At 28.9% G+C, this 18,726-nt stretch overlaps 1 protein-coding gene across 9 annotated transcripts in view; it reads right to left on the bottom strand.

The window, feature by feature from the left end:
* Positions 1–550: 550 nt before the first annotated feature.
* Positions 551–18,726, bottom strand: part of LOC107451227 (tyrosine-protein kinase Shark) — a 78,252-nt gene continuing 60,076 nt past the window's right edge. For all 9 annotated transcript variants that reach the window (XM_071186181.1, XM_043043056.2, XM_071186175.1 and 6 more), the window contains 9 exons: positions 16,682–17,078; positions 14,710–14,838; positions 13,273–13,379; positions 11,507–11,573; positions 10,649–10,730; positions 9,018–9,207; positions 6,887–7,027; positions 5,574–5,686; positions 551–1,195 (listed from right to left, as the gene is read on the bottom strand). In XM_071186181.1, the coding sequence (XP_071042282.1) occupies positions 1,126–1,195; positions 5,574–5,686; positions 6,887–7,027; positions 9,018–9,207; positions 10,649–10,730; positions 11,507–11,573; positions 13,273–13,379; positions 14,710–14,838; positions 16,682–17,078 (1,296 nt within the window). In that variant the 3' untranslated portion in view covers positions 551–1,125. The remainder of the gene's footprint in view (positions 1,196–5,573; positions 5,687–6,886; positions 7,028–9,017; positions 9,208–10,648; positions 10,731–11,506; positions 11,574–13,272; positions 13,380–14,709; positions 14,839–16,681; positions 17,079–18,726) is intronic.

Genomic DNA, 18,726 nt, shown 5'->3' with positions numbered 1-18,726 from the left:
CCAGCAGATCACCGAAGTCAAGCATCACTGGCTGCGGTCAGTGTGCGGGTGGGTGACCACTTGGATTAGTCTGCGTTGGGACAGAGGGTGTGCGGTATGGGTCCTCGTTAAACTGTTCTACCGTAAAGTACTCGACTTCGCGTGCAGGTCGTCGGACTACCGAAGCGGGGCGCCATCCCCTCTGAAAAGGATCAAAATGGTGTCAGCGTGTCTTCGGATCATCCTCAGGGATGTTTCCCAGACCGTCGCCTATAGCCCATTGTGCAGCTCTAGTGCGACGTAAATAAAATACCATACTATATCTACCTATTCTGTGGCCTTCGGCGAATAACAATTACGGGACAAACTTGGAGGGGTGGTTGAGCACACTAAAACAGGTATTTTTTGTATGGGGATATAAGTGATGTTTAGAAGCACAAATGTAAAGAATCATAGGGTAGAGTGGATGAGTTCATTTTGTAGATTACGCGTGATGGACCCTGATCGCCAAATGTTAATGGCGATCAGGTATGTTAATTATGTTAATTGTGCAAAAAATAAATATAAACAATTTTTCAACACTTTTTTTTATTAGTCCAATAAAAAAACACTTATGTATACTGAAATAATTGAAAATAATTTCTTAATAAACACATCCTTTCTTGTACAACAAACACAGAAGGTAAAAAATGGCATGAAAACTAATGACTAGAGCTTCAATTAATTCTGCTCAGCACTCTCTTCTCAGAAGCACAACTGAAGAACAGTTTCCCCAAAACACTTCACTTCTGCCTTCCTCTATTTACAACAATTTTTTTTTTTATTAATTTTATTCATGTTTTACTTAACAAATGGCATTTTTTTTATTACAAACTGCGTTCACACACATGGAATGCAAAATTCTGTACATACCACAAAAATAATATTAGGACTACAAGTCACACAGATCACAATGAAATGAGAGATGGTTTTTCATGAATTGTAATGAACGATTCAGAGTTGAGACACATAGAACAGCCGGATGAAAAATAGTTCTTCCTGAGAATTTGGGATTTAAAAAAAAAAAGAACAGACACGTTCATTTCCTCCCTCATCACTGGACATGTTTAAACAGGCGAGAACTTTAATGACACTGGCAAGTGCACTTTATACGTTGTTTCCTATGCAATCTTTCAAAATTTCATAAATTTCAGCAAAGGTGGGTCTATCTTCAGCTCTAAAAGAAAAATCATAAAAATTAAAACATAGTTATGAAAAAATATTTAAAATCTATTCTAAAATCAAATGCTAAATTTAAATACAAGTCTATAAATACATAAATTTGCAACGAAAGAAAAAAAAAACATGCCATGTGGAATTTTGGAAATATAAAATTTTCCAGTTTTTCTTAATGGTCAGTTTTAAGAATTGAACGCTAATTTCCAAAGCGAAGTATTTTAACTCAGTAGTTTACGAAGATGTTTTCAAAATTTTTCATTAAAAAAATTAATGTGTTAGGTGGAACTTTAAAAATAAAACTTTCTAGCATTCTTAAAATTTTATACGCAGCTTTAAAAAATGAACATTAATCTTTAAAGTAAAGTATTGGTACAAGGAGAAAAGATTTTTTGTTAAATGTCCCATACATGTTAAAAAATGAACATGTTAAGTGGGATTTTTATCACACTTGATTTTCCAGTTCCCATAACATGTAATAGTCATCTTGAAGAATTGAAAACTATTCTTTTTAATAAACATTTTAATATCACAGTTTTGAAGAATAAAAAGATGCTTTGTAAATTGTTCCAAACATATAAAAATGCATTGCCTGAGAAATAAACATGTTAAGTGGAATTTTGAAAACACTCTACTTTCCAGTTTTCATAATATACTATAATGATCAGTGGTAAAAATTGAACACTGATTTATTTAAATAAGTACTTGAAATTAGAATTTTTCCATGACATATTATGCTACATAAACTGAGAAATCTAGCTTTAAAATCTATGAAACAACTAAATTGTCAGTTAATTAAATATTTAGCATCCTTCAGAAATTTATACAAAACTGTCTCAAGAATTATTTTTCTATTGAAAAACTGGTGGGTGAAAGACAAAAGAAGCTGATAAGTGGTAGACAGACATAACAGACTTATACATCGAGTCTCATGTAGCAGGTTTGCCACAGTAAAAAATGAACAAAAATAGTTGCCTTTAGTAGCCTCAAGCATGAAAATAGTTGCCTAAAACTATGAAAATAGTTGCCTGAACAGGAACAAAAATTATCAAAAATAGTAGCCAAATAACTAAAATTATAGCTTAATTGTCAAATACTATTATTAGGACTGGGTGATGTCAGGAATTTTAAATCGTAATCCATCGTCAGTTAGACATCACGATATAGTGATGTATCGCAATTTAGCATATGTTCAAAAATTACCTATGGGAAATCTTTAAATCAATCAAAAATAAATAAAAAAGCAATAAATCTAGTACAAAAGAATATATTAATTCTAAACATATCCTACTATGACATCAATATCATTGCTTAATTTTTTCAATTAAATTAATAAAGAAGTCAAAGTAAAAGCAAACCCAAGCATTATTTCATTTTTCTTAAATTAAAAATTATTTAAGATTTATTGGTTTAAAAATAATAATATTGTAACAAATTATTTTACGTACATGCATTAAAAATTAAAAGAAGAAAAAAAAACGAAAGTGAAAAACAAACCAAAGAAATGTTCACTTTAGAAAGAAATTTTTTTATTTTTTATTATTTGTTGAAAAAGAAAACATGCTTTTGAAACATCATTACACCCTTTTTTATTTACTTATTTAAAATAATAAAAAGTAGTATTAACTAATGGTCAAATTCTGTACTTAATAAATGCAAAAATATTTTTACTTGTTTATTGTTATTTTCATTTTTGAAAATAAAATCGACTTAAGATTTATTTGTTTAAAAATGATACTGACTATCGAACAAATTATAAAACAAACAAGTATTGAAAGAATTTTAATAAAAATAAAAAAAAAAATACTTTAAGTACTAATGTTAAATTATTAAAAACGTCAAAACATTATTAAACTTTTTATTTAATTAAAAAAAAAATTTGTTTTAACTAATAGCCAATTTTCTTTAAAACTTTGTTTTCATTTTCTCAAAAATAAAAGCAAATTAAATAAAGGTAAGCTTCATTTTAATTTTTTTATAATTAAAAACTACTGAGCATTTATTGGTTGAAAAACAATAAAATTATTATACTTAACTACATTTAATGCATTTAAAAAAACAAACTTTAACAAAGTTAAATACAAAATACCCCTATTAAATTGAATCGCTTAAAATAAGAAACAATAATTGAAAAATATCAATGATTTGATCTATTGAGTTCAGAACGAAAATTTAAGATAACAGCGATTGTGCAGCAATCGCAAAGTAACAGTAGGTTTACTAAAAATAATTGACAAGAATCGTTAAACCCAGACAGAAAAAAAAATGGTATGAAATAATGCAGAACGAAACGATCGCTGCAAAAGTCTCACTGAAAATAATTTACAAGAAACCCGACAATTATTTCCGACGAAATAAAATGCACAACGATCCCATTGAAAATAATCTTCAAAAAACGCAAAATCCCAAAGACAAAAATGGACATAAAGAAACTATGCATTGCGTTCTATATTACAATGCTGATCCTCGCACGAAACCGGGAGTTCTGATTCAATTCACTCTTCGTCATTCAACATCACAAATCTAACATCATCTTAATAGCAAAATCTCTGCAGCTAGACGAAATCAAAATCGTCTTCGTTAGTGCGGTAACAGCGTTAGCCTAGTAAAGGATCCTTGCATATTAAATCGTTAAACCGCGATTGTAATCTAATTCCGGCGGCTTAAATCAGATTTCTGATGCATTGCCTAAAACAAAAGTCACTACATCGACCTACTGATATCGATGTGCTAAATCGATATTTTGCGATACATCGATTTATCGCCCAGTCCTAACTATGCTCCAATTAAAAAAAGGTTTGTACAAATATAAAAGGTATACATATTAGAAAATAGGTACCTAAATAAAAGTCGACTTACACTAAAATATGAATGTTAATAGAAGGAAAAAACAATTAAAAATAACAAAACTGCCCCTCAGAGAGAACATATAACAAGTATTTTATTAAATCCAATGGAAATTTAAATTTTTGGCTCTTTGGGCATAAATGATTGTATAAAAGTTTGCTTTCTTTTATTAACGTTCTGAAAAGTAACGTACCTTTTTGCGAAAAAACTTCGCCAAGAGTAAAAAAAGTCTCCTAATAGTCGCCTATTCCTGAAAATAGTTGCTTTTTTAGCCTTTTCATTTAAAAAAAGTCGCCATAGTCGCCTAAGGCCGAAAATAGTAGCAAATAGTTGCATTTTAGTAGCCTGTGGCAACCCTGATGTAATGACCACCTTCAATGAATACTTTTAGAATCCAGGTAGAACAAAAACATTTTTAAAATCTGATGAGTCACTGTCGCAAAATGCTATATTCAATACATCAAAACTCATTTGATTGCAAAAAGAAACTCGAAGATATTTCAACCAGTCTTAAATTTCCTCCTCTCAGTTTCCTCTGGGAAACAAACTGGTTTAACTTACTTATTATTGCTATCTTGTGACCCCTATAGTATAGATTATTTGACTTTTAGAATTCTTGGTCAAAAATTAATGACATATACTTCAAAGTCATTATTATACAGTTAAACCTCTTGGGAGCGATCACTCTCCGTTCCACAGTAAATGGGTCGTTAATGGAGGTGGGTCGTTCTTATAGGTTACCTATATTGACTTCAAAATGTTATCCAAGATACACGATTTTAATTTTAGTCAGTGTCATTTTCTTAGAGCGGGAAATGCCACTTGTGTTGGCATCATGAAAACTCGACCAATGAATGAAACTTAGTATCAATAAAAATGACCTCTAGTTATGAGTAAAAACAAATTTACCAATTATGAATGATAGAACTATTTTAAACAAATAAATAATTAAGTTTTTTGTTTAAGTTAGCATTTAATTTTAGATCAGAAAAATTAGCTTTAAAACGGGAAAAGAAGTTTGTTTGCTTAAAATGCCTAGGAGTTTCCTTCTATTACTTTTTTTTCTAATTTAATTTTAAAAATAAATGATTGTAAGCATTGTCTTTAGTGCCCTAAATAAGGGTGTCGTTTTCTTTCAGAGATCGTCAAAAAGAGCTCTCCAAATAAAAGCCACTCACGTTATTTTGAATTCATTTATTTGCTTCGTTAATATTTCTTGTTATGATAATTTTTTGTGTCTCCTCATTTGATCTTTACCACATTTGGTGCAGAGGTTTGCCCGATCGCTGGGGGAGGTTTTGATGGTCTCTCCTAAAGGTTTTCTTCAACACTAAGTTTATGGGAAACATTATGTGCCTCCTAAAAGTGATCATAAATAGAGGTGGCCTTTCTTGGCTGTTTCACTGTATGCCATTTTTTTGACAAGGAATTCCAAAAGTATTTATAAAGCAGTCATTACAGAACATGAACTTGCATCAAAGCACTAATGTAGATTATATTTTCCTATTTTCATGAATGAATTGTTGACTTACTTGTATTCCCAACACCTGCGCATTAAGTTGTAAGCTGATTCAGGGCAGGATTCTGGCTTCATTAAGCGTTCATTCCGTTCAAACATTTTTAAAATATCTCTGCCAATCATTCCCTAAAATATTATGGTTTAGTAAGTTCTTCAAAGAAATAAGGATTATTAAAAACACCACATACAATCACTCTTTAAGTACATAAAAGAAATAACATTTCATTTACTTCAAAAAGTAGATTGAATCACTTTGTAAGTACTTCAAAGAAATATATGTTATTAAATTTAAAAAAATCTAATTACTAATAAGTGTACTTAATTCGGTGAGATGATATATATTAAGTTATATCTAGCTTACTTAACAAACTAAAATTTTTAAATAATTTAGTTCAACCACAGATCCAATAATAGATACCCTCCAGCATGGCAGAGGGTGCTGTAGATTACCACAGTATCGGCAGAATTATTTTTCCAATCAAATTTAGTAGTGGGTTGCTGTAGATTATCATTGCATCTGCAGATTATTTTTCCAATCAATTTAAAAATAAAAAAAAAACATTTCAACATTTACAGAATATTTTTCATTGCTTAGAAAAGAAGGCAAAATAACTACTGAGAGGAAAAATAGAAAACCATAATTAACTTAATATAACTGAAATTAATCAATTAATGTCTGTCTTGGTTTCTTAACAAAAATTATTTGCTACATTTATATATCAGCAGATATATAAATGTAGAGAATTTAAAAGCAAAGAAAATTGTTAAAATTCTAAAATTCTTATACTTAAAATTTTTAAATCACAGGTTGCTTGTTGATGCTTTAGTAAGATAGTTATGACTGTATGAGATCTTTTCCTTTTTTTCAAATCTCAATTAATCCATTCCGTTAAAAGTGTAAAAAAATGTTAATTAAAATGAAATATGTTAAATTTTTTGCTTATAATTCTTATCTACTTATATGCGCCAATTTTGCCGCGTACACGTAGGATTAAATCTAATTTTTTCATTAATAATCTTTGTTTGTATTAGTGTGATAGACAAATTTGAATTTATGAAGATAGTGTTGCAAATTAACTTTGTTCATCCTGCTACTGGGGATCACAGACATTTCAATGTGGTTTCATGCAAAAACAGCTAATATTGATGTCCGACAAATTATTAGATAATTAACTTAAAAAGTTTTCATTTTTACTAGCAAATTTTTCCTGTCCTTGTAGGACAGGAAAAATTTAAATCAAAATTCTAGTCAAGTAGAGCGACTAAAATTGGTTCAAAAATATATATCTATACATATAATTGCATAAATTTTATAGATGAACATACATGATAAGGCTTTTCTCCATAAGATACAGCTTCCCACAAAGTGACTCCAAAACTCCACACATCAGATTTACTACTGAATTTGAAGTAATAAATGCACTCAGGGGCATACCACTTAAGAGGCCATTTACCAGCAGTTTCCGCCTGATAAAAACAAAATGTTTCATTATCATCAGGATAAAATGTGATTAAATGATAACATACATCAAATTGTATACAAGAAAAACAGAATTTTTTTTCTTTAGTTGGATGACATTATAAAACGGCCATTATATGAAAACATATTTTGAAATATCAAATAAATAGAAATGCTAATAAATTAATGAATAAATGGAAGAAAGAAAAAAAAACGGACTCAAAATATTGCCTCAAGTATTACAAATAGATTCATCAAAAAGTAACCAATCAAAAGTAGCCACAAACACGAAGAAAAAAATTACTCGTTTTAATTGGTCACATTTTATGAAATTTTTTGTGACTTTTGTAACTGACAGGATAAATTTCATAGTTAATTCATGTTCATAAAAATAGTATGCAAACTTTTTTCTTGCTATTTAAGTGAAAAATAAATCATTTTCAATAAAAAAAATTATTATAAGCATAAACTAAACAAACATATTCCGTGAAAAAATTCAGGTAAATAGCAGTAAAGATACTTAATAGACAACACCTACATTTTACTTTATGCTGTTAAATGTGACAGAGGGTATCTAAGAGCAACTTCAAGTTATTGTGGGAAACATTATCTGTCAGTCAATGCAATTGCTATAATGAAATATCGTTAGCTCAATGTTTCAGACAATTTTTTTTTATTTCAACTGTGTAATATATTTTTATAAATGATAAATGTACTTTTTGCTAAAAAAATCTTTTAGTAGATATTTATTTAAGCAAATTGAATTGAAATCGAACATCAAAAAATATGTTTCAAAATTTTCAATAACTTTTTAAGAAAAAAAAAAGCCAAACTATTAGGTGCCTCAAACCAGAGTAATTCCTTTTTGCTGACATTTTCTTGATTTTCCCAGATTGATAAATCTCTGACTTTTTCCTGCTTAACTTTTTTCCTCGTACTGTATCTACCCCGATAAAGCTCATACTAGTATTAGTGTCTATTCTAATGCTTTAGTAATGCTCCCGTCTTCTTAATTTAGTAAAAATTTGGAAAGTTGTAGAGGTAAATAATATATTGGTAGGTAGCTACCTTATCTACGTTGCACAATGGGCTATCGCTGACGGTCTGAGAAACATCCCTGGAGATCATCCAAAGACATGCCATGGCAGTTTTTATCCTCTGCAAACGGGATGGCTTCCCTGCTTTGTTAGCCCGACCTTCTGCGTGTGAAGTCAAGCACTTTTCCGGCAGAACAGTTTAACGAGGACCGATACCGCACACTCTCGATCCCTACGAAGGCTGATCCAAGTGGTCACCCACCTGTTTACTGATTGCAGCCTGTTATGCTTGACTTCGGCGATCTGCTGGGATCAGTGTCTTTACGATCAGTCGACTGCAGGACAAATATCATGTTGAAAATACACTTTGTATAATGATTAGTCATTAATTCCAAGTGATGTCTCAATTGGTTAGTCTAAAATGTAAACTATATTCGTGTAATTTAAGCACATTAAATGGCATTAAAAACTCTGTAAGGATAAAATGTTGCTTTATAAGGATTGTTATCTTCTGTTAATTTGGTGAAAAAAATATGTAAAATAAAATAGCAAAATAAACATATCTATCAGTTGTTACCATCATATTTTCCATACAACGAATAGCGATTTTAGCGGATTCTAGAGTAGTTTCAAATATTAAAAGTGATAAAAATCCAAGAAACGAAATTTTTTTTTTTTGGAAGAGTCCCCATTTATGAAAACGTCTTCTTAGCACGATTTAGCGAAGATTTCAAAATTTACATTTTAGAATTTAATTCTTACTTTAAATTTTAGATGGCAGTTAAAATGTTATCGGATTATAACTTTCGATTCACGGACGAAGAGATAAATGCCAAATTTTGCGAAAAAATCACATGCCCTGTAGTTTCTAGGCAACATCCTTGCTTTTCTTCACAAAATTTGCGCGAGCTGTAAACACTCATCATGATTTAAAAGAAGAAGAAATGAATAATGAATTTACCCTGTAGTATTCTTTTCCAAGACCTAAAGCTCTTGACATTCCAAAGTCACTAATTTTGACAAAACTTTCATTAACTAAAAGAACATTTCTGGCTGCTAAATCTCGATGAACAAATTGTTTGCTCTCTAAATACTCCATAGCAGATGCAACTTGAAGCATCAATAAAAGAATTTCACAAATGCTGATTTCTCTGAAAAGAAATTTAGAATCATAAAAATGGGTTCATTCTAGTTAATACAAGAAAATATGTGTTTAGTAAAACATTAAGAAGTTAGAGAAAAAATAAACTGAAAAGTTTTAACGGGCCAGTTTGAAAATAATATTTCTGAGTAACAACTTAATAAAGTTTATATGTAGTGTTATGGTGGCTAATCTACTTTTTAGTGAGGCAGAGTCAAGCAGATTGCGGTTCCACAACCATTAATGAGCGTATTAACTGTTTTCATATTATTACAAGAACCTTTTTTTTTATTAATACGCATAAAAGTATTTTTTTGATTGACAGCTATACAGATAAAAAACAGCTACGCTAATATTATACTAATAAATTAACGGCTAATTTCAAATCTGCGCTAATCATAAAACAATTGAGTTAGATTAAGACAATTAGCTCTATTGCAAAATTAGCCATTTTTCAACCCTACATTTATGAAATTTTATTCCCTAACAGGTGTTCATAGAAATTTTGGTAGATAAAGAGGAAAATAATAACGAAGTATGGACGTTTTTAAAATTGTTTTAATCAGCTCAATGTATTAGTTTCATTAACACGCTAAGCACGGATGTAGAGCAATTTTATTAATATATAAAATAGTTGGGCATTCATTGATGCATGCCATCCTCAGCATGTTAATAAATTATTTTATTATTCTTAAATATCATAACACAAAATTTTAGTTTTTGTTATGTTTATTTCAGAACGGGAACTTCTGGTTTCGACAACTTCCAGTAAGAATAGATAATTCATTGATGCACGCCATCTTCAGCATGTTAATAAATTTCAATATTGTCTTAAATATTTTAAGACAAAATCTTAGTTTTTTCTTATTATTTTAAAACGGCTACTTCTGGTTTCTACAACTTCGATAAGAATAAATAATTTAATGCATTTATATTATTTTCATTATTTATTCCCACGCAATATATAGGCATTTTTACAATATTCAAGATGATTTGAGACTTATTGTCTCAGGAGATTTCCAGGAAAATTTCAAACTTATAGTATACTTATTTTAATATATCAGCATTAACACAAACTGCTTTTCATACTTAAATTTTAATGCAGCAAAAGATGGGTCAAAAAGGTTAAGTAAATACAATTTTAATAATTTCAGATGATTTGATAATTGTGGATCAAAAATTATCGAATAAAAATTTGATAATTAAATATTTCACCCTCACTCCTCAGGGTGTAATGACTTCTGGTAGACATTTTGTTAATACTTCAACAACAATAAGTTGTAGAGAGATTTTGCCTCACTCTCCATCTGGTTAACTTCTTTCTCTTACATTTGATTATAATTACTGAGTAAAATCTCACAGTTTTGACCTAGTTAGATGGAAGGATGTTAGATAACTGGCAGGAGGGGAGTGCAAAATCTCTCTAATAAAAAATAGTAATGTGTTTTTACCTATGGATTTTCAGGTATTTGCTAAGTGGACCTAATGGAGCAAGCTCCATTACTAACATAAAACAGCTGCTTTCAGATACACCTACAATCATAAAGTTTATGACTTTCAATGGTGGAAAAAAACAATAGTGGCAATCAAATTAAAAACTGTTATATGGGTGGCACAATTTCAAGGTGAAAATTTGAGCAACTTTTAGGTTAACAAATTATGCAAGAAAAACAAACTATTTAAATTTCTTTTTTCTTTTCAAAACACACACACACATATATAAAGATGCTAAACATTAGCAAAACTTTCAAATATTTGTAAAAATGAGCAAAATATAAAATGTTTTTAAAAGCTGCTTGCTCTTACACATAAAAAACTAACATTCTAACATATTATTTTGAATATAAAAAATTCAATTTTAAGGTGCTTCTAAATATTAGATACAAATTAGTAAATAAGAAAATAAGGATTTTTTTATACTATTTTAATTTTAAAATTAAAGTGAGTAACATTTTTAGGAAAAGAAATAAACAATTTCAATTTTTTAATTAAAAACATGCCAATATAGCTATTTTTCCATGAAATGGGTTTCTTTTTGGAATAGTTTTATTTAAGATGGGCAAAATTAAGAAGCCTGCTTAAAAAATAAGAGAGCTATATCTAATTAACAAAAAATAAGTTTTAGTTTTTTATTAGCAAGACAAAAAATAATAAAAATATTCTAAATGAATTCTTAGTAGCAATTAAGCCATTTTTAAAGAATATTTATAAAAAAAACCCTTGTTTTGAGATACAATGCAGACAATAATAAAAATAATAAGCAAATCAACAATAACAATATGCTTAATTATTTTGGATTATTAACTTACCAATCAATCTCACTATATGTGGATGGTCAAGAGCAATCATTGTTTGAGCTTCTTTCAAAATTTCACTCTATAAAAAGAAAATGAAATACATATAATCTCAATGAAAGCATCAAACAAGAAAATAAATACTTTCTAATCACTAAAAGTGACAAACCAAATGATTTATCAGTCTTATAACAGGGTGCTTAGCCAGATTTTTCAACAAAAAATAATTACCTTTATAAGCACTCAAAAATATTTTTAATCACTCCCCCCCGCCCGAAAAAAAAATCATAATTAGGATCCGTGTAGTAATAAAAATTAATTTTTGTTCTATTGTTTAAAGTTTTTAATTTATAAACATAAAATCAATAAAATTCAAAACATTTTAAAGAAGTTTACATAATCATGGTAAAATAAGTAGTTTTTGATAAATAATGCAGATAACATTATGAAAATCACAATTTTTTTTGTAATTTAGAATTGCAATCAATACGGTAATGAAAATAATTTCTTTTTAAAAGATAGAAAATGAAGTACTTTTTACAAACCCCGAATTAAAAAAAACAACAAAATTTTTAAGGGCTTTTAAAAAATTTATATAAAAAATAAGCACCTTTAAGCACTTTTTAAAAACGCTATGCATCCTCTGTATAAAAAGAGATGCAATTGTTGCTGTTTCTAATGCCACTTGCCAAATATCAGCAAGCCTGCTTGATGAAACCACGCTAATTTAAGCAAACCACTTAAACCATGGTATTTCTTGTCTTCCAGTGGTGCCATCTACAGCCAAGAATATGATTTCAGCCATACACACCACAGCCGTTTTAAAGGGCAGACCCCCTCAAATATCTACAGATCGTAATTTTGACCTACACCAGAGAATAACCAATCAGTACCCCCAGAGGTATTTGTTATCGGAACTTTGAGGACTTTGTTACCTGATAGATTTAATGTGCACTAGATACTATTTATTACACCATCTACAATTCAGCCAGCTGGAATTGAACTGAGACGACCTCTTGGACATGGGCCCAACACCCTATGAAACAGGCTATCTCGGTCTAAGGCTTTTAAAATATTGGTAAGTGGTATAATTAAACATGCAAATTCATGAAATAGCATACGATTGTACCTATTTAGCAAAAAGTTAAAACTAAAATGTTGCAAGAAGTTTCTAGCATATTATTTCTTCTATTATATATTCGTATTTTCACTATGAAATTCGTAAAACTTTCTAAGCCAAATAAAAAAAAATCTCCTCAGCCTTGAATAAAAAAAACGGTAAACTCTTTAAAAAAATATAAATTAATGGATGTTTAATTTCAAGAGAGAAGGGAATGGACCCGTAATTAAACTTTAAAGAGTTGAAACATATTTCTTATTTCATAAATAAAATCAACTTGTTTTGCACAGATAAATTATTAAAATAAAAAATCTCATTTAAGTTAACTCACATTTTGATCACAAAATCAGTTTCAAAACTCAAAACATTGACACTCATATACACTGAAAATTATGTAACATAATAGTTTCAGATAAACAAGCAGGAATTAGAAGTGATCACCATCATTAGACAGCTAATATGTTTCACTACTACAATTAAGATGCACTATGATCTGTTTTCTTTTACATTAACCCAAAAGTAAATCTGATAAAGAAAGATCCCTTTCAAAAATTCCATATTTTATAGAATTGAAGGTTGGTATAAATCTTTTATAAGGTTTAACTGTAAAAAAAATTTTTTTTTAATAGTCAAATGTACAAGTTAAAATAACTTTATTTACTTTTGGATTAGGCACACTATTGCACTTGAGAGTTTTTATTGCAAATTGCACTTCCACAGGACCAGAGGAAAAGACTCCCCTGAAAACATCACAAAAAATGCCAGTACCTAAAGAAAGAAAAAAACATAAGTATTAAAGAAAGATTTCATAAATACATTTATGAATAGAGTTAGTATTTTAGTACTACTACAAAGTGGTATAACATCATACCAGTTTATGGCACAAATTAATAGCAATGAATCACTTATAAAACTGTCATAAGCATCATTAAACAGAAATAGTTATTTGAATATTGTAAGTAGAAGAAGAAGGCAGTTTGTTAGTTCACTTATAGCAGCTTTATTATTTTTATTGACAACAGTCTTTATCTTAAAATATACCTTCTTCTTAAAAATATCTTTTAGTTGTCCCATTTAACTTCTCTTTCTATATCAGTGATTCCCAATTTTTTTTTTTTCGGTTATGGAACCTTAAATGATCAATAATCTTTTCGCAGAACCTCGAGACTTAATAAATAAATGAAAATGTTTAATGATTAGAAATTCTACTAATTATTTTTAAAATATTAAATGAATGAATAAAAAATGAAATTTTTTCATTGAATCGCTTTTTAATACTATTATATCAGAGAGAAATTTCTTAATTTTGTGCAAAAAACTTATCTAATTACAGTACAGAACCCGTTATCGGGAAACCAGAAAACCAAAAAACCGGAACGAAATTCGACACATTTTCCAGCCATTTTTTTAAAAAAAGAATAATAATTTTTTTTTCCTCATTAGATTTTAGGATTTTTCTGTCTTTTTTGAAAGATGTTTACCTTACCATCATTTTGGAAATAATCATTAGTGCATTACTTCATCGTTTTTTCTTCTTTTTAAGATTATTTCCAAATATTTTTTTTTCAGTTGGGTTTAACAATAAAAAAAACTGCTTTTTGTAGCGATTCGGAAAACCAAAAAAATCAGTTATCCGGAATAGCGATGGTCCCGATCGTTCTGGATAATCGGTTCCCTATTGTATTTTAATTTAAACATTTTTGTGATTTAAAATCAACTTTTTTAAAATTGATTTATTGTTTGAATGTGAGTGATCTTTCCTCCCCATACCTTGTAATTTATGTCATAAAAATAATTAACACTAATTGAAAAAGAATTTTTTTTTTTAAACTATACGTCATTTAATAGAAAATTAGAGAAATGGAGATCTTCAAGAAATATTTGTAGTCATTATAAACTAGACAAAAAATTTCACTTTTTGGACTTTGAATCGACAGCTTTCAGACATTAAAATTTCTAATAGTTTATTACCACTTTAAACTAAATCTTTTTAATAACATAAAACAACTTGTTTTCCATTAAAACAAAACTAAAAGTTAACTTTAGTGTTATATACTTGGAACAAAAAAGGGAACAGAAAATAAAAAAAATGTTTTACCAATTTTTTCTTTTAAATCTATTGATTTCTGGTCAAGATTTAAAGGACCTCTTCGACATTGTCTCAATGTGAGATAAGCCAATTCAGATTCCTCATTGGACAGAGTATTCAGATCATTATCACTAATGTCTGAAAAGAGGAAACATAAGAAATAAGTCAATTGATAACAGAAGACATTAGAAACATGAATTGAAACATAAAACATAAGTCAGTTGGAAACAGTAATTAAGTAATAATAAAAACCTGTAGTTTCAGAGAAAACATAAAATGTTACATTCTTAATTTTTGGAGATACAAAATACAGTAGAGTCCCAATTATCCGAGCTTCCGCTTTAGGCGAGCTATAAAATATTTAAAGTTTTTTTTTGTTCTAGTTTATTCTCTATTTTTAAAACTACGACCAAAAAATATTCTGAATTTTATCTTCCTAACATGCAGGAAAACGATAATCCAGCAACTTGATCCGATGAAATGATGGTTAATATTGTCAATAATAAAAATTAATCTATCAAAAATTATGAAGACAGTGACGATGAAAATCAAAATATAAAAATCTCTCATACAGATGGACTAAAAGCTATCGAAAGTGCTATTGAATATATAGAACAAGAGAGAAGACACCAGCATTCCTGTTATCCCCCAAAAAATGGTGAAACATTGCTGCAGAAAAGTGTCAAAGCAATGTAAAACAAAAACCAATTAAGGACTTAAAGTAAAAACTCTTCCATTTTCCTAAAGTATGCTCTTTAAGTGTTTTTAAGCAAGCTTTTTAATTATAATGTGAACTGAAAGTGGTGCACTCGTATAAATTTTGTATTTATTAAATACATTACACTTATAACTACTGTTTTTCTTTTCTTTTTATACTCTTGTGTTTAACAGAGTTTTTCTGTTATCCGAACTAGTCGTGGCCCACATTAACTGGGATAATCAGGATTCTACTGTATTTATTTTTCACTTAACACTTATCCTAACACATTAATCAGTAAGCCTTAAATCAAAAATTCTTAATCTTTGTATTATAATTAAATGTTCTTTATTATCAGCGCTAGGATTCGCCTCATCCTGGTTCACACCAGGATTTGTTGCTTCAAATCAGCTTGGTTTAAATCAAGATTCAATTCAACTTATTTTGTGTTTAAAAAATTAACTTAAATTAAAGAAATTTTTAAGAAATCATAAATTAAAATATTTATAAAGCATTTTCAAATGATATAGTTATAATTTTTAACATTTTCACGATTTTAAAATCTACTTTGAAAAAAAATGTACTGCTGTGTCAACAGATTTTAATTAGCATAATTGCACTATTACTTGGTTGGTTATAGAATTTTTTTTGATATCAATGGCACAAGTGACAATTGGTATCTGTCTTTCTCAAAAATTAGCAATATTTCATGTAAAATAAAAATCAAAAATTTTTATTACTATTTTAAATTTATTTAATAATATAAAAAAAAAAAAAAAACGTTTGCAAAGAAACCAGATCCAGATAGAAGAGGTTTTTTCAGGTGTGAAATTTTAAGAATTGTTGAAAGCGTGCTTCTTAGTTTTTCTCCAATTAAAAAATGGAAATCTGAGATGGCCTTCTTTCTTTTCAAAGGACATTAAATCATAGGTGTTTTAGAACTTTCAAAAAAAAAAAAAAAAAAAAACATTTAGAATTAAAATGAAGATTTAATTCCATTTCTTTTGATATTTTCATAAAATTGTTACAATCTTATAAATTGCTAGTGTAAAAATACATTATTCAAAACCACATTGAAATTTTTTTTTCTTAAATCGTAAAGTGCAAAAAATATTAAAAATATGAAATTCTAATATGGCATAAAAATAGCTGTTTAAAGAAAGATTCAGATCCCCAATAAAGCATTTTAGGAAGGGAAAAAAATCATAAAATAAATCCAAACAGTAAAAACATTGCAAAAAAAAGACTCTGAAACAGAAGGTAAAATTGAAACTAATATTTTACCTAAATCAATTAAAATACCCTCGGGACAATGAGTTGTAGCATTAGCAGGAGTGGAAGACGGCGGTGATGGAACATCATTGCTAAGCAGACAAATAACATCACTGCTGCCACTAAGAGTAGCATAAATGTTGCTGTCACATGATACTACTGACAGTTCACTTACATCACAAGGTGGTTTACCACCTGAAGAGAGCTTTGTTTGTGTCCTGCTGCTTTCAAAATCACACTGCATGAATGTATCTTGCAATGAGACACCATTTGTTTCATTTTGGAGATCAGGATTGGTGGAATGGAGAGATTCCATTTCAATGAGTGGTGTAGAATCTTGCAGGAGATCAATTTCATCAGCAACAATATCACTGGGAAATATGTCTTCACTGAACGACTCTTGTCCAAACTGAAAAGAATTATTACAATTAAGAGCATTTGAAAATGTACAATATGTGAAATAAAGAAAATAGTGTGTGTGGCTTATTCCTCAAGGTCTAGTTGCAAGCTAGACCATGATGTTCAACTATGTAGCCTTGCAATTTTGAACCCAATCCAGAAGACAAGGGAACTACGGGATCAAGCATTGGGAGAAATTTGCCTTCGACTTTTTATGGAAATAACACATTTGCATTGCATGGAGAGGAAGACCACGAAAATCTCCCACTGTTAACCTGACGGCAAGGGGACTCTAACCCAAGATCTGCTAACCACCGAGGATACTTCCTGTCAGCACTGTGGTCGGTGCGAGTTGTATGCGGAATTTGAATCGACGAATAAACATACCTTTTTTTTCATCGGATTTCTGACCCCCAAATTAGGTTAGCCGTAATTCGGGAAATGTGGTCCTATTAGTTTGGTCAGAACAGCAGCCTCAAGTCAGAACCACTTATTGTTAATTTTACTTTTTGCATATTTTGCCATATCTGGAAAAGTTTTTAAGTAAATTGAAAGATTTTTGCACACAATTATAAAATTTGTTTATCCAAAGATAATTCTACGCAAATTATAACTTTCAGTAAATATTTATTATTTCAAATAATAGATGAAAAATTTCTAATTGTAAATTATAAAATTTTTTACCAAATGTTAAAAATGAATTTTCAACGACAAAATTTGATTGCAATCAGTCAAATAGTACCTGAAAAATCAAATTTTGAAAAAGTCGTATTAAAGTTTATCAGAGTTATTCATTCATTTTTTATTATACCTCAGTGCTTGGCTATTAAAAAATTTATCACGCAAAGCGCCTTTTAGTAAAAAAATGACTTTTGATCAAATAATTGAATTTTCACGTACTAGAACTCAATCTTGATGGTTTAAGGTCTTCATCTTAACTATGCTAATTATTTAGCGTAGATGAAATTTTAAGTTACAATATCAGACACATAATAGTTTGGTCATGAGAATCTCAGAAAGCTTAGATCATGTAATGTTTATATTACATTTTGCATAATTGCCACACCTTGTGAACATTTCAAACAAATCAAAAACTCTTTTCATACAACTATAAAATGATTATTCAAAGATAATTCTATACAAAAAATATTTTTCATTTGTTATGTTTCATTATTTTATTTAATACTAGTCAGAAAAAGTTTTGAAATGTCAGACATAAAAATTTTTACATTATTTCAAAGAATGTAATTTTAAATGGCAAAATACAAAATTTGAGAACAATTAGTCAAATAGTTACTGAGCAATTAAATCTTAATAAATTTGTCAGGGTTGGCAAGATTTTGCCGCAGGTGGAAAAAACCATGGTAAATACCGGTAAAAACCGTCCTGGCAAAAACAGGTTTTTGCCAAGCAAAGTGGCAAAAAGTGGCAAAAACCTATATTTTCCAAGATGAGAGGACAAAAACACATTTTTGATACAAAATTATTCCTAAAATTGAAATATATACTATGAATATAAATAATTACAAAAAAATTAACAAAACTATTATTCCATAATTAAATGATAATGTAATAATATATCATTTTAGTAGTTTAAAACATTATTGATTGGAAAATTTGTGATTATTCTCTTTTTTCCAGTGAAATGAACTTATTTT

This window comes from Parasteatoda tepidariorum, chromosome 10, assembly GCF_043381705.1.
Source record: "Parasteatoda tepidariorum isolate YZ-2023 chromosome 10, CAS_Ptep_4.0, whole genome shotgun sequence".
Lineage (NCBI taxonomy): Eukaryota > Metazoa > Arthropoda > Arachnida > Araneae > Theridiidae > Parasteatoda > Parasteatoda tepidariorum.
This window is presented reverse-complemented; position numbering and strand designations above follow the sequence as displayed.